The 20,328-nt window shown below is 52.1% G+C and overlaps 1 protein-coding gene across 9 annotated transcripts in view; it reads left to right on the forward strand.

Annotated features, from left to right (window-relative positions):
- Nucleotides 1–20,328, forward strand: part of ELAVL3 (ELAV like RNA binding protein 3) — a 94,979-nt gene that overhangs the window by 25,926 nt on the left and 48,725 nt on the right. For 4 of the 9 annotated variants that reach the window (XM_075577526.1, XM_075577529.1, XM_075577530.1 and 1 more), the window contains exons 2-3: nt 15,703–15,910; nt 16,856–16,959. In XM_075577526.1, coding sequence (XP_075433641.1) covers nt 15,703–15,910; nt 16,856–16,959 — 312 coding nt within the window. Of the gene's footprint in view, nt 1–15,702; nt 15,929–16,855; nt 16,960–20,328 lie in introns of all 9 variants that reach the window. The other 5 variants (XM_075577524.1, XM_075577527.1, XM_075577528.1 and 2 more) reach the window with 2 other exon arrangements.

A 20,328-nucleotide genomic window follows, 5' to 3' on the forward strand; every position in this document is an offset into this window, starting at 1 on the left:
TCGATTGCGTCTTTGAACGTGAACTTCCACGTCCGGTAGTTCTCAGGGCGGTCGTCGAAGCTGATGAGTCCTGCGTGCACCAAGTCGCGCCGGATCATGTACTTGGCTATGTCTGTCAGACCTGAGACGTCGGCGCGTTTGCCCCGTTCTGAGGTAGTTGCTGGGACGGTCTGTGCGGTCGCCTCTTCCTTGGCGTGGACGCGTGATGGCTGCTGACCAGTGTGAGGGGCTGTTTTCTCCCGCGTGGGTGTACCTGGATTACGAGCCTGTTGTGGTGCATCCGTGTGCGCTCTGGCGTGTGGATCACTGTTGCGGCTGTGGCTATCCCAGGCAGCGTGTGCCATTGACGGAGCAACGTCTTCTCCTCGTGGTCCTAGCGAGTCTTCGTTGTCTGTGGTGTCGCTCCCTCCGTGTTGATATGGCGCGCTGGTGTTTACACTGGAGAGGCTCCTTACGTAGTCTTCAGTGCGTTGGGCTGGATCCTCTGAGGCAATCCGTCTGTACGGTAGCTCCCCGCCGTCCTGTCTCACAGCTGCTTCTAGGACTTCGGCTTGGGCTATGGCGGCAGCGGCTTCCTTCTCTTGATTGAGTGCCTCTAGATCCGCGTCTAATTTGGCTCTTTCTGCCCTTACGGCTGCCTCTCTTCGACCATATTCGGCCCTGGCACGTGCGGCCTCTGCGGTGGCTCGCGCCTTGGTAGCGCTCGCGCTTGCGCTAGACGCGTGAGATTGCACTGATCTTGCTGACCTTGATGAGTGTCTGGATATGCTTGAGCGCTGCGATGCAGTTTCCAGCAAAAGGTCTTTTCTCTGGTCTTCGGCCTCAGTAATAGTGGTCTGCACGAAGCCGTCACGCTCCAGGTCAGTTGCCTCCTGCTGGTCGCGTTCGCTGAGGCTTTCCTCTGTGTTAATTCTTTTTAGGTAGGCGAGATATGTTTGTGACAGCATTTGGTAACGTTTGTGACTTGACCTCAATTGGGCTATAGCTTGCCTAATTTGTTTCTCCTGATCACTAGTGCTTGCAACGTTACATATTTCACGACCAGTGTCCTCCCAGGCCTTCTCTAACCTTTCGCGGTGTGCTTCAATGTCGCTCTCATATTTTTCGCGGGCCTTTTGTGTCAGTGTGACTGTCCGTTTAGGCCTTGCGCCTGCCTGCGCCTGTTGCAGTTGCGCAGCGGTCTCTGTGTCTGAGAGATCGCTTTCCTGCGTGATGTCTGGTGAGGCTCTGAGTTCTGCCATGCTGTAGGTGTGTGTAGGCCTTTGCCAGTGCGTGTGGCGTGCGGTCTTTTACCTGTCAGCGATGGGCGTCTGTCTCAGATGATGCCGAGCGGTGTCCTGCAGCGTGCAGCGTTGGGGTAGCTGTACTTACAGATGTCCGTTGGCTCCTCACTGTGGGGCTGAGCAGCGGGTGGACTCAGACAGAGAGAAAGGCAATTAGTAATTGTGAGAGAAGCACTGTTTGTTGCAAGGCTGTGTGCAGTTTGCTGTATAAAGCTTGCTGCCCTGTCTGGCAGAGTGAAGCTGCTGCTTGTCCTGGGGTGTAGAGACTATTCTGTATAGCATAAAGTCTTTGAGTAGTAGCTGCTGTGTGATTCCTTTGTGTAGTATTAGCAAAGTAAGGCTGCTCACTGTCTTTGCATAAAGCTGTGGTAGTTTGCTGTGTAGAGGCTTGTGGCTCTGTGTAGCAACGTGCTTGTGCAATGTGGTGAGAGACTGCTGTTTATTTATTTGCTACGTAAGCTGCTCGCTTGTATCTTTAGCATAAAGGCTGTGGGTAGCAGCTCCTCTGTGTGTATTTCCCAAGGCACACGGTCCTCTTTTTACTATTCTGAAGCCAGGGTCACGTTGGTATGAATGGCTCCCGATAGCATTAACACAGTTCCCTTTTAAATCACTCCAAGTCCTGTAATATTTCCTCCACTTTATTGGGAAAAGGTAGCAGGGTACAGATACTTGTGGATGGTGTGTAGTGGTGATTATTAGTTAGGAACCGGTAAAAAGAGATGGCCTCACCAAGGGTTATAAACAGAGAAAGGTTCTTTACTCACTGTCTCCAGGGTTGAAAAGAAAGTGAGGTGCGGTGTGGGCAAAGGAAAAGTCTAGGGGCAGACCATGTCTGAACAAACAGGAGGGGGGGCAGACTAGCCCATTCTGGTGAGGATCTCAGAGACTGCTGTAGCAGCTCACTGATGTCATGCTCGCAGGCAAGGAGTGCAACATTGTTGCAAGCCACGCAGGCACAGTATGTGTCTGCAGACTCCATGCAGCTGGGAATAAAATCTGACAGGCAGAAACTGCAAAGGAGAGAGGGGGGTGAGTCAGAAATGTGGCTCTTGTTCCATAACAGTCTGGGCTCAGTCTCACATCTGCTCAGGGTCCTGGGTGGGTGCAGTCTGGGCTCAGTCTCACACCTGCTCAGGGTGCTGGGTGGGTGCAGTCTGGGCTCAGTCTCACACCTTGTCAGGGTGCTGGGTGGGTGCAGGCTGGGCTCAGTCTCACACCTGGTCAGGGTGCTGGGTGGGTGCAGGCTGGGCTCAGTGTCACACCTGGTCAGGGTGCTGGGTCAGTGCAGGCTGGGCTCAGTCTCACACCTGGTCAGGGTGCTGGGTGGGTGCAGGCTGGGCTCAGTGTCACACCTGGTCAGGGTGCTGGGTGGGTGCAGGCTGGGCTCAGTCTCACACCTGGTCAGGGTGCTGGGTGGGTGCAGGCTGGGCTCAGTCTCACACCTGGTCAGGGTGCTGGGTGGGTGCAGGCTGGGCTCAGTCTCACACCTGGTCAGGGTGCTGGGTGGGTGCAGGCTGGGCTCAGTCTCACACCTGGTCAGGGTGCTGGGTGGGTGCAGGCTGGGCTCAGTGTCACACCTGGTCAGGGTGCTGGGTCAGTGCAGGCTGGGCTCAGTGTCACACCTGGTCAGGGTGCTGGGTGGGTGCAGTCTGGGCTCAGTGTCACACCTGGTCAGGGTGCTGGGTCAGTGCAGGCTGGGCTCAGTGTCACACCTGGTCAGGGTGCTGGGTGGGTGCAGGCTGGGCTCAGTGTCACACCTGGTCAGACGTGGATATGCAGATAGAATAAGGATGGAGCTTCTTCCCCTGGTACCTCTCACTCCCACGCTGGGGGGGTACTTATACTCTGTGCTTCTTCCCCTGGTACCTCTCACTCCCACGCTGGGGAGGTACTTATACTCTGTGCTTCTTCCCCTGGTACCTCTCACTCCCACGTTGGGGAGGTACTTATACTCTGTGCTTCTTCCCCTGGTACCTCTCACTCCCACGCTGGGGGAGGTACTTATACTCTGTGCTTCTTCCCCTGGTACCTCTCACTCCCACGCTGGGGAGGTACTTATACTCTGTGCTTCTTCCCCTGGTACCCCTCACTCCCACGCTGGGGGAGGTACTTATACTCTGTGCTTCTTCCCCTGGTACCTCTCACTCCCACGCTGGGGAGGTACTTATACTCTGTGCTTCTTCCCCTGGTACCTCTCACTCCCACGCTGGGGAGGTACTTATACTCTGTGCTTCTTCCCCTGGTACCTCTCACTCCCACGCTGGGGAGGTACTTATACTCTGTGCTTCTTCCCCTGGTACCTCTCACTCCCACGCTGGGGAGGTACTTATACTCTGTGCTTCTTCCCCTGGTACCTCTCACTCCCACGCTGGGGGAGGTACTTATACTCTGTGCTTCTTCCCCTGGTACCTCTCACTCCCACGCTGGGGAGGTACTTATACTCTGTGCTTCTTCCCCTGGTACCTCTCACTCCCACGCTGGGGAGGTACTTATACTCTGTGCTTCTTCCCCTGGTACCTCTCACTCCCACGCTGGGGAGGTACTTATACTCTGTGCTTCTTCCCCTGGTACCTCTCACTCCCACGCTGGGGGGGTACTTATACTCTGTGCTTCTTCCCCTGGTACCTCTCACTCCCACGCTGGGGAGGTACTTATACTCTGTGCTTCTTCCCCTGGTACCTCTCACTCCCACGCTGGGGAGGTACTTATACTCTGTGCTTCTTCCCCTGGTACCTCTCACTCCCACGCTGGGGGAGGTACTTATACTCTGTGCTTCTTCCCCTGGTACCTCTCACTCCCACGCTGGGGAGGTACTTATACTCTGTGCTTCTTCCCCTGGTACCTCTCACTCCCACGCTGGGGGGGTACTTATACTCTGTGCTTCTTCCCCTGGTACCTCTCACTCCCACACTGGGGGGGTACTTATACTCTGTGCTTCTTCCCCTGGTACCTCTCACTCCCACGCTGGGGAGGTACTTATACTCTGTGCTTCTTCCCCTGGTACCTCTCACTCCCACGCTGGGGAGGTACTTATACTCTGTGCTTCTTCCCCTGGTACCTCTCACTCCCACGCTGGGGGAGGTACTTATACTCTGTGCTTCTTCCCCTGGTACCTCTCACTCCCACGCTGGGGAGGTACTTATACTCTGTGCTTCTTCCCCTGGTACCCCTTACTCCCACGCTGGGGAGGTACTTATACTCTGTGCTTCTTCCCCTGGTACCTCTCACTCCCACGCTGGGGGAGGTACTTATACTCTGTGCTTCTTCCCCTGGTACCTCTCACTCCCACGCTGGGGAGGTACTTATACTCTGTGCTTCTTCCCCTGGTACCTCTCACTCCCACGCTGGGGAGGTACTTATACTCTGTGCTTCTTCCCCTGGTACCTCTCACTCCCACGCTGGGGGAGGTACTTATACTCTGTGCTTCTTCCCCTGGTACCTCTCACTCCCACGCTGGGGGAGGTACTTATACTCTGTGCTTCTTCCCCTGGTACCTCTCACTCCCACGCTGGGGAGGTACTTATACTCTGTGCTTCTTCCCCTGGTACCTCTCACTCCCACGCTGGGGAGGTACTTATACTCTGTGCTTCTTCCCCTGGTACCTCTCACTCCCACGCTGGGGAGGTACTTATACTCTGTGCTTCTTCCCCTGGTACCTCTCACTCCCACGCTGGGGGAGGTACTTATACTCTGTGCTTCTTCCCCTGGTACCTCTCACTCCCACGCTGGGGGAGGTACTTATACTCTGTGCTTCTTCCCCTGGTACCCCTCACTCCCACGCTGGGGGAGGTACTTATACTCTGTGCTTCTTCCCCTGGTACCTCTCACTCCCACGCTGGGGAGGTACTTATACTCTGTGCTTCTTCCCCTGGTACCTCTCACTCCCACGCTGGGGGGGTACTTATACTCTGTGCTTCTTCCCCTGGTACCTCTCACTCCCACGCTGGGGAGGTACTTATACTCTGTGCTTCTTCCCCTGGTACCTCTCACTCCCACGCTGGGGGAGGTACTTATACTCTGTGCTTCTTCCCCTGGTACCTCTCACTCCCACGCTGGGGAGGTACTTATACTCTGTGCTTCTTCCCCTGGTACCTCTCGCTCCCACGCTGGGGGAGGTACTTATACTCTGTGCTTCTTCCCCTGGTACCTCTCGCTCCCACGCTGGGGAGGTACTTATACTCTGTGCTTCTTCCCCTGGTACCTCTCGCTCCCACGCTGGGGAGGTACTTATACTCTGTGCTTCTTCCCCTGGTACCTCTCGCTCCCACGCTGGGGAGGTACTTATACTCTGTGCTTCTTCCCCTGGTACCTCTCACTCCCACGCTGGGGGAGGTACTTATACTCTGTGCTTCTTCCCCTGGTACCTCTCACTCCCACGCTGGGGGAGGTACTTATACTCTGTGCTTCTTCCCCTGGTACCCCTCACTCCCACGCTGGGGGAGGTACTTATACTCTGTGCTTCTTCCCCTGGTACCTCTCACTCCCACGCTGGGGAGGTACTTATACTCTGTGCTTCTTCCCCTGGTACCTCTCACTCCCACGCTGGGGAGGTACTTATACTCTGTGCTTCTTCCCCTGGTACCTCTCACTCCCACGCTGGGGGGGTACTTATACTCTGTGCTTCTTCCCCTGGTACCTCTCACTCCCACGCTGGGGAGGTACTTATACTCTGTGCTTCTTCCCCTGGTACCTCTCACTCCCACGCTGGGGGAGGTACTTATACTCTGTGCTTCTTCCCCTGGTACCTCTCACTCCCACGCTGGGGAGGTACTTATACTCTGTGCTTCTTCCCCTGGTACCTCTCACTCCCACGCTGGGGGAGGTACTTATACTCTGTGCTTCTTCCCCTGGTACCTCTCACTCCCACGCTGGGGAGGTACTTATACTCTGTGCTTCTTCCCCTGGTACCTCTCACTCCCACGCTGGGGAGGTACTTATACTCTGTGCTTCTTCCCCTGGTACCTCTCACTCCCACGCTGGGGAGGTACTTATACTCTGTGCTTCTTCCCCTGGTACCCCTCACTCCCACGCTGGGGGAGGTACTTATACTCTGTGCTTCTTCCCCTGGTACCTCTCACTCCCACGCTGGGGAGGTACTTATACTCTGTGCTTCTTCCCCTGGTACCTCTCACTCCCACACTGGGGGGGTACTTATACTCTGTGCTTCTTCCCCTGGTACCTCTCACTCCCACGCTGGGGAGGTACTTATACTCTGTGCTTCTTCCCCTGGTACCTCTCACTCCCACGCTGGGGAGGTACTTATACTCTGTGCTTCTTCCCCTGGTACCTCTCACTCCCACGCTGGGGGAGGTACTTATACTCTGTGCTTCTTCCCCTGGTACCTCTCACTCCCACACTGGGGAGGTACTTATACTCTGTGCTTCTTCCCCTGGTACCTCTCACTCCCACGCTGGGGAGGTACTTATACTCTGTGCTTCTTCCCCTGGTACCTCTCACTCCCACGCTGGGGAGGTACTTATACTCTGTGCTTCTTCCCCTGGTACCTCTCACTCCCACGCTGGGGGGGTACTTATACTCTGTGCTTCTTCCCCTGGTACCTCTCACTCCCACGCTGGGGAGGTACTTATACTCTGTGCTTCTTCCCCTGGTACCTCTCACTCCCACGCTGGGGAGGTACTTATACTCTGTGCTTCTTCCCCTGGTACCTCTCACTCCCACGCTGGGGGAGGTACTTATACTCTGTGCTTCTTCCCCTGGTACCTCTCACTCCCACACTGGGGAGGTACTTATACTCTGTGCTTCTTCCCCTGGTACCTCTCACTCCCACGCTGGGGGGGTACTTATACTCTGTGCTTCTTCCCCTGGTACCTCTCACTCCCACACTGGGGGGGTACTTATACTCTGTGCTTCTTCCCCTGGTACCTCTCACTCCCACGCTGGGGAGGTACTTATACTCTGTGCTTCTTCCCCTGGTACCTCTCACTCCCACGCTGGGGAGGTACTTATACTCTGTGCTTCTTCCCCTGGTACCTCTCACTCCCACGCTGGGGGAGGTACTTATACTCTGTGCTTCTTCCCCTGGTACCTCTCACTCCCACGCTGGGGAGGTACTTATACTCTGTGCTTCTTCCCCTGGTACCCCTTACTCCCACGCTGGGGAGGTACTTATACTCTGTGCTTCTTCCCCTGGTACCTCTCACTCCCACGCTGGGGGAGGTACTTATACTCTGTGCTTCTTCCCCTGGTACCTCTCACTCCCACGCTGGGGAGGTACTTATACTCTGTGCTTCTTCCCCTGGTACCTCTCACTCCCACGCTGGGGAGGTACTTATACTCTGTGCTTCTTCCCCTGGTACCTCTCACTCCCACGCTGGGGGAGGTACTTATACTCTGTGCTTCTTCCCCTGGTACCTCTCACTCCCACGCTGGGGGAGGTACTTATACTCTGTGCTTCTTCCCCTGGTACCTCTCACTCCCACGCTGGGGAGGTACTTATACTCTGTGCTTCTTCCCCTGGTACCTCTCACTCCCACGCTGGGGAGGTACTTATACTCTGTGCTTCTTCCCCTGGTACCTCTCACTCCCACGCTGGGGAGGTACTTATACTCTGTGCTTCTTCCCCTGGTACCTCTCGCTCCCACGCTGGGGAGGTACTTATACTCTGTGCTTCTTCCCCTGGTACCTCTCACTCCCACGCTGGGGAGGTACTTATACTCTGTGCTTCTTCCCCTGGTACCTCTCACTCCCACGCTGGGGAGGTACTTATACTCTGTGCTTCTTCCCCTGGTACCTCTCACTCCCACGCTGGGGAGATACTTATACTCTGTGCTTCTTCCCCTGGTACCTCTCACTCCCACGCTGGGGGGGTACTTATACTCTGTGCTTCTTCCCCTGGTACCTCTCACTCCCACGCTGGGGAGGTACTTATACTCTGTGCTTCTTCCCCTGTTACCTCTCGCTCCCACGCTGGGGGAGGTACTTATACTCTGTGCTTCTTCCCCTGGTACCTCTCACTCCCACACTGGGGAGGTACTTATACTCTGTGCTTCTTCCCCTGGTACCTCTCACTCCCACGCTGGGGAGGTACTTATACTCTGTGCTTCTTCCCCTGGTACCTCTCGCTCCCACGCTGGGGAGGTACTTATACTCTGTGCTTCTTCCCCTGGTACCTCTCACTCCCACGCTGGGGAGGTACTTATACTCTGTGCTTCTTCCCCTGGTACCTCTCACTCCCACGCTGGGGGAGGTACTTATACTCTGTGCTTCTTCCCCTGGTACCTCTCACTCCCACGCTGGGGAGGTACTTATACTCTGTGCTTCTTCCCCTGGTACCTCTCACTCCCACGCTGGGGGAGGTACTTATACTCTGTGCTTCTTCCCCTGGTACACCTCACTCCCACGCTGGGGAGGTACTTATACTCTGTGCTTCTTCCCCTGGTACCTCTCACTCCCACGCTGGGGAGGTACTTATACTCTGTGCTTCTTCCCCTGGTACCTCTCACTCCCACGCTGGGGGGGTACTTATACTCTGTGCTTCTTCCCCTGGTACCTCTCACTCCCACGCTGGGGGAGGTACTTATACTCTGTGCTTCTTCCCCTGGTACCTCTCACTCCCACGCTGGGGGAGGTACTTATACTCTGTGCTTCTTCCCCTGGTACCTCTCACTCCCACGCTGGGGAGGTACTTATACTCTGTGCTTCTTCCCCTGGTACCTCTCACTCCCACGCTGGGGGGGTACTTATACTCTGTGCTTCTTCCCCTGGTACCTCTCACTCCCACGCTGGGGGAGGTACTTATACTCTGTGCTTCTTCCCCTGGTACCCCTCACTCCCGCACTGGGGAGGTACTTATACTCTGTGCTTCTTCCCCTGGTACCTCTCACTCCCACGCTGGGGGGGTACTTATACTCTGTGCTTCTTCCCCTGGTACCTCTCACTCCCACGCTGGGGGAGGTACTTATACTCTGTGCTTCTTCCCCTGGTACCTCTCACTCCCACGCTGGGGAGGTACTTATACTCTGTGCTTCTTCCCCTGGTACCTCTCACTCCCACGCTGGGGAGGTACTTATACTCTGTGCTTCTTCCCCTGGTACCTCTCACTCCCGCGCTGGGGGGGTACTTATACTCTGTGCTTCTTCCCCTGGTACCTCTCGCTCCCACGCTGGGGAGGTACTTATACTCTGTGCTTCTTCCCCTGGTACCTCTCACTCCCACGCTGGGGAGGTACTTATACTCTGTGCTTCTTCCCCTGGTACCTCTCACTCCCACGCTGGGGAGGTACTTATACTCTGTGCTTCTTCCCCTGGTACCTCTCACTCCCACGCTGGGGAGGTACTTATACTCTGTGCTTCTTCCCCTGGTACCTCTCACTCCCACGCTGGGGGAGGTACTTATACTCTGTGCTTCTTCCCCTGGTACCTCTCACTCCCACGCTGGGGAGGTACTTATACTCTGTGCTTCTTCCCCTGGTACCTCTCACTCCCACACTGGGGGGGTACTTATACTCTGTGCTTCTTCCCCTGGTACCTCTCACTCCCACGCTGGGGAGGTACTTATACTCTGTGCTTCTTCCCCTGGTACCTCTCACTCCCACGCTGGGGGAGGTACTTATACTCTGTGCTTCTTCCCCTGGTACCTCTCACTCCCACGCTGGGGGAGGTACTTATACTCTGTGCTTCTTCCCCTGGTACCTCTCACTCCCACGCTGGGGGAGGTACTTATACTCTGTGCTTCTTCCCCTGGTACCTCTCACTCCCACGCTGGCGGGGGTACTTATACTCTGTGCTTCTTCCCCTGGTACCTCTCACTCCCACGCTGGGGGGGGGGGGGGTACTTATACTCTGTGCTTCTTCCCCTGGTACCTCTCGCTCCCACGCTGGGGAGGTACTTATACTCTGTGCTTCTTCCCCTGGTACCTCTCACTCCCACGCTGGGGGAGGTACTTATACTCTGTGCTTCTTCCCCTGGTACCTCTCGCTCCCACGCTGGGGGAGGTACTTATACTCTGTGCTTCTTCCCCTGGTACCTCTCTCTCCCACGCTGGGGGAGGTACTTATACTCTGTGCTTCTTCCCCTGGTACCCCTCACTCCCACGCTGGGGGAGGTACTTATACTCTGTGCTTCTTCCCCTGGTACCTCTCACTCCCACGCTGGGGGAGGTACTTATACTCTGTGCTTCTTCCCCTGGTACCTCTCACTCCCACGCTGGGGAGGTACTTATACTCTGTGCTTCTTCCCCTGGTACCTCTCACTCCCACGCTGGGGAGGTACTTATACTCTGTGCTTCTTCCCCTGGTACCTCTCACTCCCAGGCTGGGGAGGTACTTATACTCTGTGCTTCTTCCCCTGGTACCTCTCACTCTCACGCTGGGGAGGTACTTATACTCTGTGCTTCTTCCCCTGGTACCTCTCACTCCCACACTGGGGGGGGGGGGGTACTTATACTCTGTGCTTCTTCCCCTGGTACCTCTCGCTCCCACGCTGGGGAGGTACTTATACTCTGTGCTTCTTCCCCTGGTACCTCTCACTCCCACGCTGGGGGAGGTACTTATACTCTGTGCTTCTTCCCCTGGTACCTCTCACTCCCACGCTGGGGAGGTACTTATACTCTGTGCTTCTTCCCCTGGTACCTCTCACTCCCACGCTGGGGGAGGTACTTATACTCTGTGCTTCTTCCCCTGGTACCTCTCACTCCCACGCTGGGGAGGTACTTATACTCTGTGCTTCTTCCCCTGGTACCTCTCACTCCCACGCTGGGGGAGGTACTTATACTCTGTGCTTCTTCCCCTGGTACCTCTCACTCCCATGCTGGGGGGGGTACTTATACTCTGTGCTTCTTCCCCTGGTACCTCTCGCTCCCATGCTGGGGGAGGTACTTATACTCTGTGCTTCTTCCCCTGGTACCTCTCACTCTCACGCTGGGGAGGTACTTATACTCTGTGCTTCTTCCCCTGGTACCTCTCACTCCCACGCTGGGGGAGGTACTTATACTCTGTGCTTCTTCCCCTGGTACCTCTCACTCCCACGCTGGGGGAGGTACTTATACTCTGTGCTTCTTCCCCTGGTACCTCTCACTCCCACGCTGGGGGAGGTACTTATACTCTGTGCTTCTTCCCCTGGTACCTCTCACTCCCACGCTGGGGAGGTACTTATACTCTGTGCTTCTTCCCCTGGTACCTCTCACTCCCACGCTGGGGGAGGTACTTATACTCTGTGCTTCTTCCCCTGGTACCTCTCACTCCCACACTGGGGGAGGTACTTATACTCTGTGCTTCTTCCCCTGGTACCTCTCACTCCCACACTGGGGAGGTACTTACACTGGCGACACACTTTATTCGAGCTCGGCTAGTCCCACGAATTCGGGTAAACCCGGGTGTTTTGAGGTTTGTGACTGTTTTCTGCCCGAGTGCATTGAGTTATTTTCCGGCAGGGATTGAAGCATTTTATTCCCGCTGGCTGCAATACTGCACAGTACATATATATATACTGCATTACAATTCATGAATTTATGCCATCTGGTAGACACGTGAAGCATTGCAGCCTATTATATCCTAATCATTATCATTTAACAGATCAGCCGCCCATCAGCCAGGCATGAACCCAGGCTGGGAAGGCAAATGCAACGGGGCTTGCCAGAGGTTAGGAGCGGCGCATTCCAGGTATCTGCCAGGTACATACCGGGTATTTGCTCGAATAAAGTGTGTCGGTGCAGTATACTCTGTGCTTCTTCCCCTGGTACCTCTCACTCCCACGCTGGGGGGGTACTTATACTCTGTCCTTCTTCCCCTGGTACCTCTCACTCCCACGCTGGGGAATACACTTTCCTCAGGGATCAGTATCCCGTTACTCTGTGTACTGCCTTCCTCCTCCCTGCATTATTATATAGCTAGTACTCTGAGAACTCCCTGCTGAGCACACGCTCACTTCTCTTCTTGCCTGCGAACAACCGTGGGCCATCACTGTAGGCGCTAACTACATAGGGCACGTTCCTTGACTGAAAACAACAAATGGTGACGGGACACTCTTAACACACATAACTATACACACAAAATTACATGACTCACAGTGAGGCTCTCTGCCAGAACTCCCAGGAACCTGCTTCTAGAACACTGAGGGGGAGCTATATACACCCTCCCATCTCCTTATGATGATGACACTGGTCACGAGACCTACTGAGGAGTGGCTATCCTTCATCACATGATGGGGAGGGGATTAACCTGAGTGAGCGCGCACAGTTAACCCATTAAGCCTGTTAACCCCCTTGCATGAATTAGTAGTGCCCAGAGGGAGACTTCATATATTTATTGCAAGGGATTCTTGGAAATGACATGCAAATGAGCACACAGTGCCACCTTTTGATTCAAAACCATAAACATGGTCCCCTATAGGCTTAAGCTTGCTGCATGGTCACAGCTTTGAGCACAGCCAGGGTTAAGATGCATAGCCAGCAAACCCACCCACAGACAGCCGTTTCAACCTTAATGGGTCTCATCAGTGTGGGGTTGGTTATACTGGCTATGCAAAAATGAAGCAAGGGATAGGTTATGATTATATATATATATATATATATATATATATATATATATATATATATATAATATATATATATATAATATATATATATATATATACACACACACACACACACACACACACGTCTCTGGGGCAGAGATTTCCTTTCCTATTCTGTTTGTCGCACTTACTGTATTATAAGGCCTGGTTAACCATTTGGCGGGCAGAACGGGTGTCTCTTTTTAATGGGGTTAAGGTCTTTACGTCCTCCATCCTTCTCCCCCCCCCCCCTCCCGCCCCTCCTTTAATCCTGCTGCCGCAGATAAGAAGGCTCATTAAGGGATAATGCAGTGAAAATCTCGTTAAAGCCGTCCTGCTTATTCCCGGCTGCTTGGCTAATTACAGGAAGACCGTTTCTGTTGGCTGACAGATGCTGGTTCCTTCTCCCGTCTCTTTTGGGTTTCCCCTCCCACCTCCCCCCCCCCCTTCCCCCTTTTTTTCCCTGGCATTTTGTTGGATTGGGTAAGGTTATCTTCCTGGCATTTTTGTCTATATGGTTGGATTCAATTCACAAATGACATCACTGATGACATCATGAAAGTGTGATTGGGGATTCCAGATACTAAGCATTATTATATCATATATATATATATATATATATATATATATATATATATATATATATATATATATATATATATATATCTCACTTGTGAGCACATTCGACTCCTCTCTCACATTCAAAACATTTCTAAAACTTGTCGCTTTTTCCTCCGCAATATCACAAAGATACGCCCTTTCCTCTGTTGCTCGACTGCTAAAACTCTGACTCAGGCCCTCATTCTCTCCCGTCTCGATTACTGTAACCTCCTGCTGTCCGGCCTTCCTGCCTCTCACCTGTCTCCCCTACAATCTATCCTAAACGCTGCTGCCAGAATCACTCTACTCTTTCCTAGATCTGTCTCAGCATCTCCCCTCATGAAATCCCTCTCCTGGCTTCCGATCAAATCCCGCATCTCACACTCAATTCTTCTCCTCACTTTTAAAGCTTTACACTCTTCTGCCCCTCCTTACATCTCAGCCCTAATTTCTCGTTATGCACCATCCCGACTCTTGCGTTCTGCTCAAGGATGTCTTCTTTCTACCCCCTTTGTATCTAAAGCCCTCTCCCGCCTTAAACCTTTCTCACTTTCTGCCCCGCACCTCTGGAATGCCCTTCCCCTCAGTACCCGACTAGCACCCTCTCCATCCACCTTTAAGACCCACCTTAAGACACACTTGCTTAAAGAAGCATATGAATAGCACTGTGGATATTCTGAACACAGGATACATAAAGCTTGGCCCCCTGCAGACACACTTACCAGAACTCCCTCCTACTGTCTCTGTACGTTCTCCCTACCCACCAATTAGAGTGTAAGCTCCTCGGGGCAGGGACTCCTCTTCCTTAATGTTACTTTTATGTCTGATGCACTTATTCCCATGATCTGTTATTTATATTATCTGTTATTTATTTGAGTACCACATGTATTACTACTGTGAAGCGCTATGTACATTAATGGCGCTATATAAATAAAGACATACAATACAATGCACATTCACACGGCTGGTTCTATAGTGCGGGCGCGCGCTACGCTGTGCGCGCGTGCGGCAGTTTTAATTGGCTGAGGATAGCCAGCCATTCTCTAATGATGCCGCGCGTGCGCACGGCAGGGAGCTTGGAGTGGACCAACAGGGGAGAAGATGAAGAAATGAATGATTTCGCGCCGCTACCAGCGCTGTAATGTGTGTGTTTGTGCGTGTGTGTATGTGTGTGCGTGTGTGTGTATGTTTGTGCGTGTATGTATGTATGTGCGTGTGTGTGCGCGTGTGTGTGTGTGTATGTCTGTGCGTGTGTGTGTATGTCTGTGCGTGTGACATATGGATGACACACACACACACACACACATACACACATTATGTAGACACATGATTGTAGACATGGATAACATCACAGTCACAGTTGTAGATACATGGATGACATCACAGAAGATAATAGAAATATGTATGGCATCACAGATGGTATAGACATGGATGACATCAAAAATAATTATAGACATATACAATACATCACAGATGGTTATATACATATGTATGACATCACAGATGGTTATGGCCACATGAATGCCATCACAGCCTGTGTTGTAGACATGTGGATGACATCACAGATGGTTATAGACGTATGGTGTCACGGATGGTTATAGACATATGGATGACATCACAGATGGTTATAGACGTATGGTGTCACGGATGGTTATGGACATATGGATGACATCACAGATGTTATAGATGTAGGGATGACATCACAGATGGTTATAGACATATGAATGACATCACAGATGGTTATAGACGTATGGATGACATCACAGATGGTTATAGATGTAGGGATGACATCACAGATGGTTATAGACATATGGATGACATCACAGATGGTTATAGACGTATGGTGTCACGGATGGTTATGGACATATGGATGACATCACAGATGGTTATAGATATATGGATGACATCACAGATGGTTATAGATGTAGGGATGACATCACAGATGGTTATAGACATATGAATGACATCACAGATGGTTATAGACGTATGGATGACATCACAGATGGTTATAGACGTATGGATGACATCACAGATGGTTATAGACATATGGATGACATCACAGATGGTTATAGATGTATGGTGTCACGGATGGTTATAGACATATGCATGACATCACAGATGGTTATAGACGTATGGTGTCACGGATGGTTATAGACATATGGATGACATCACCAATGGTTGCAAGCATACAGATGACCGCACAGACGGTTAGAGATACATGGGTGACATCACAGTTTTGGTTAGAGCCCCTTGGATGACGTCAGCGCCCTGACGTGGCCCCTCTCCCCCCTCCTCTTCTCTCCAGCAGATAATCAGCACCATGGAGACCCAGACCAGTAACGGGCCGTGCAGTACCGGGATCCTGAACGGTACCAACATGTTACCCGACGACAGCAAAACCAACCTAATTGTCAACTACCTCCCCCAGAACATGACTCAAGAGGAGTTCAAGAGCCTGTTTGGGAGCATCGGGGAGATCGAGTCCTGCAAGTTGGTCAGGGATAAGATCACAGGTACATTGGCCATCTCAGGTACAGTGGCCATTTAATATTTCGTCCGGCAGGGGGAGAGAGAGAGAGGGGGGGATCCCTTAATTCTCTCGTCTATCCTCTTTCACTTCCTCTTTCTTGCTTCACCTATCCATCCCGCTGTCTGTTTCCCCCCTTCTCTCCCTCCCTCTATTTCCCCCCCACCCTCTCCATCCCGCTCCACCATCTCACTCTCTCGACCTCCCGCCATCGCTCCCACTCCCTTCCCCCCCTCTCTCCCACTACCTCCCCCCCTCTCTCCCACTCCCTCCTTCCCCTCTCTCTCCTACCTCACCTTTATCCCCCCTCTCTCCCCTCTCTCTCTCCCTTCCCCTCTCTCTCCAACCCTCTCCTTCCTTCTCTCCCTTCCTCTCCCTCCCGCCTCTCACTCCCTCTCCTTCCCTCTCCCTGCCCCTCTCTCTCCCAGCCTCTCCTTCCTTCTCTCCCTCTCCCCAACTCTCCCTCTCCTTCCCTATAACCACCACCTCTCCCCATCTCCCTCCCAAACCCTCCCTGCCTCTCTCTATTGCTCTCCCTCTCCCCTCCCCTCTCTCTCCCCCTCTCCCTCCCAGTCTCCCCCTCTTCCTACCTCTGTCCCCCTCTCTTGCTCTGTCCCTCTATCCCCCCATCTTTCTCCCTCTCCCCTCTCTCCCCCTATCCCCCCCCCTCTTCCCCCCTATCCCTCCCTCTCCCCCCTCTCCTTTCCTCCACCCCCTCCAACCCCCTCTCCCACCCTCTCCCACCCTCTCCCTCCCTCACCCCCCTCTCCTTCCCTCTCCCCCCTCTCCCTCCTTCTCTCCCCCTCTCTTGCTCTGTCCTTCTATCCCCCCGTCTTTCTCTTTCTCCCTGTCCCTCTCTCTCTCTCTCTCCCCCTCTCCCTTTCCCTCCCTCCCTCTATCCTTGGTATTTACACGCCTCTGGTGTCCTCAGGTCAGAGTTTGGGATACGGGTTCGTTAATTATGTGGATCCTAACGATGCAGATAAAGCCATAAACACCCTTAACGGACTCAAACTACAGACAAAGACCATCAAGGTAAGCGCAGGACCCCCCACACACACATATACAGCTCAACCCCCTTTTAACGCGGTGCTTGGGGTCCAAAGAATCACATCGCGCTATAAGCGGATCGCGTTAGAAATAATGTACAATTTGTATGTATTGTACAATACAGTATTTAAGACGCCAATAATCGTGTTGTAAAGTATTCATAAGTACAAAAATTGGGAGCCACGCTCACATCGCGCTATAAGCGGATCCGCGTTGTAACGTGGATGAGCTGTATATATATATATATATACATATACCAGTAAAATCAACCCCACACTGATGAGACCCATCAAGGTCGAAACGGCTGTCTGTGGGTGGGTTTTCTGGGTATGCACCTTAACCCTGGCTGTGCTCAAAGCTGTGACCATGCAGCAAGCTTAAGCCTATAGGGAACCATGTTAAAAATGGTTATTGAGGCAAAAAGTGACACTGTGTGCTCATTTGCATGTCATTTCCCAGAATCCCTTGCTGCAGTGGAAGTGCTGTATGCTGGGTGATAATGGGGAAAGGCGGGGTTGCAGACCTGCCTAAGACATGCAGATGAGCATACAGCTATATTTGCATATATATATATATATATATATATATATATATATATATATATATATATATATATATATATATATATATATATAATATAGTGATAATGAGTATGTCTATACATTGATAATGAATACGCCGCACTGTATAATGATGCTGAGTATCTCTATACACTGATAATGAACACGCTGCACTGTATAATTATGGAGAGTATCTATACACTGATAATGAACACGCCGCGCTGTATAATGATGGAGAGTATCTATACACTGATAATGAACACGCCGCGCAATGATGCAGAGTATCTGTATACACTGATAATAAATATGCCGCGCTGTATGATGATGCAGAGTATCTCTATAAGCTGATAATGAAAACGCTGCGCTGTATAATGATGGAGAGTATCTATACACTGATAATGAACACGCCGCGTTGTATAATGATGCTGAGTATCTCTATACACTTATAATGAACATGCCGCGCTGTATAATAATGCAGAGTATCTCTATACCCAGATAATGAACACACCGCGCTGTATAATGATGCTGAGTATCTCTATACACTGATAATGAACACGCTGCGCTGTATAATGATGCTGAATATCTCTGTACACTGATAATGAACACGCTGCGCTGTATAATGATGCTGAGTATCTCTATACACTGATAATGAACACGCTGCGCTGTATAATGATACCGAGTATCTCTATACACGGATAATGAACATGCTGCTCTGTATAATGATGCCGAGTATCTCTATACACGGATAATGAACACGCCGCGCTGTATAATGATGCCGAGTATCTCTATGCACAGATAATGAACGCACAACGCTGTGTAATGACAATGCATACTTCCTATAGTCCTATATAGCTGCTGAACGGTTTTAGGGTTTTTAACATGGCCCATCTTCAAACAGATGGTGACCCCTTCCCCACCAGACATCGGATACACCCCCCACCCCCTCCCACTTCAAAGCACAGTTGATAGAAGTAACCCCCCCTTCCCCCCCCCCCCCCAGCCAGCAGGTCAGGGAATTAGGCCCTGGACACGGTAACCAAACAAAAAACATCCCATTGTCATTTAAATGCATGCTATTTGTGGGGGGGGGGGGGGGGGAGAGGAGAGGTGTGTATAGGGGCGTGAGGGGTGGGGGGACAAAGGCAGTGAGCCATCTGTCCCTTCTCAGGCTAATTATGGTGTATTTCCCCTGGAGAGCAGTAAGGGGGGTTGGGGAGGGGGGGGGTGGTGTTGGGAGATGAAATGGGGAGCGGTAAGGGCAGCTGCTGTGAGGGAGGAATTAATACATCTGGGTCAGTCCCACGTAGGGGCAAAGTGACCTAATGATAGGGACGTGTTTAATGGGTTAAAGGGTCAGTCCCACGTAGGAGCAAAGTGACCTAATGACGGGGACGTGTGTAATGGGTTAAAGGGTCAGTCCCACGTAGGGGCAAAGTGACCTAATGACAGGGGCGTGTGTAATGGGTTAAAGGGTCAGTCCCACGTAGGGGCAAAGTGACCTAATGACGGGGACGTGTGTAATGGGTTAAAGGGTCAGTCCCACGTAGGGGCAAAGTGACCTAATGACGGGGACGTGTGTAATGGGTTAAAGGGTCAGTCCCACGTAGGGGCAAAGTGACCTAATGACGGGGACGTGTGTAATGGGTTAAAGGGTCAGTCCCACGTAGGGGCAAAGTGACCTAATGACGGGGACGTGTGTAATGGGTTAAAGGGTCAGTCCCACGTAGGGGCAAAGTGACCTAATGACAGGGACGTGTTTAATGGGTTAAAGGGTCAGTCCCACGTAGGGGCAAAAAGCCTAATGACAGGGACGTGTTTAATGGGTTAAAGGGTCAGTCCCACGTAGGCGCAAAGTGACCTAATGACAGGGACGTGTTTAATGGGTTAAAGGGTCAGTCCCACGTAGGCGCAAAGTGACCTAATGACAGGGACGTGTTTAATGGGTTAAAGGGTCAGTCCCACGTAGGCGCAAAGTGACCTAATGACAGGGACGTGTTTAATGGGTTAAAGGGACAGTCCCACGTAGGGGCAAAGTGACCTAATGACAGGGACGTGTTTAATGGGTTAAAGGGTCAGTCCCACGTAGAAGCAAAGTGACCTAATGACAGGGACGTGTGTAATGGGTTAAAGGGTCAGTCCCATGTAGGAGCAAAGTGACCTAATGACAGGGACGTGTGTAATGGGTTAAAGGGTCAGTCCCATGTAGGAGCAAAGTGACCTAATGACAGGGACGTGTGTAATGGGTTAAAGGGTCAGTCCCATGTAGGAGCAAAGTGACCTAATGACAGGGATGTGTTTAATGGGTTAAAGGGTCAGTCCCACGTAGGAGCAAAGTGACCTAAAGACAGGGACGTGTTTAATGGGTTAAAGGGTCAGTCCCACGTAGGGGCAAAGTGATCTAATGACAGGGACGTGTGTAATGGGTTAAAGGGTCAGTCCCATGTAGGAGCAAAGTGACCTAATGACAGGGATGTGTTTAATGGGTTAAAGGGTCAGTCCCACGTAGGAGCAAAGTGACCTAAAGACAGGGACGTGTTTAATGGGTTAAAGGGTCAGTCCCACGTAGGGGCAAAGTGATCTAATGACAGGGACGTGTGTAATGGGTTAAAGGGTCAGTCCCATGTAGGAGCAAAGTGACCTAATGACAGGGATGTGTTTAATGGGTTAAAGGGTCAGTCCCACGTAGGAGCAAAGTGGCCTAATGACAGGGACGTGTTTAATGGGTTAAAGGGTCAGTCCCATGTAGGAGCAAAGTGACCTAATGACAGGGACGTGTGTAATGGGTTAAAGGGTC

This window comes from Ascaphus truei, chromosome 20, assembly GCF_040206685.1.
Source record: "Ascaphus truei isolate aAscTru1 chromosome 20, aAscTru1.hap1, whole genome shotgun sequence".
NCBI classification, from domain to species: Eukaryota; Metazoa; Chordata; class Amphibia; order Anura; family Ascaphidae; genus Ascaphus; species Ascaphus truei.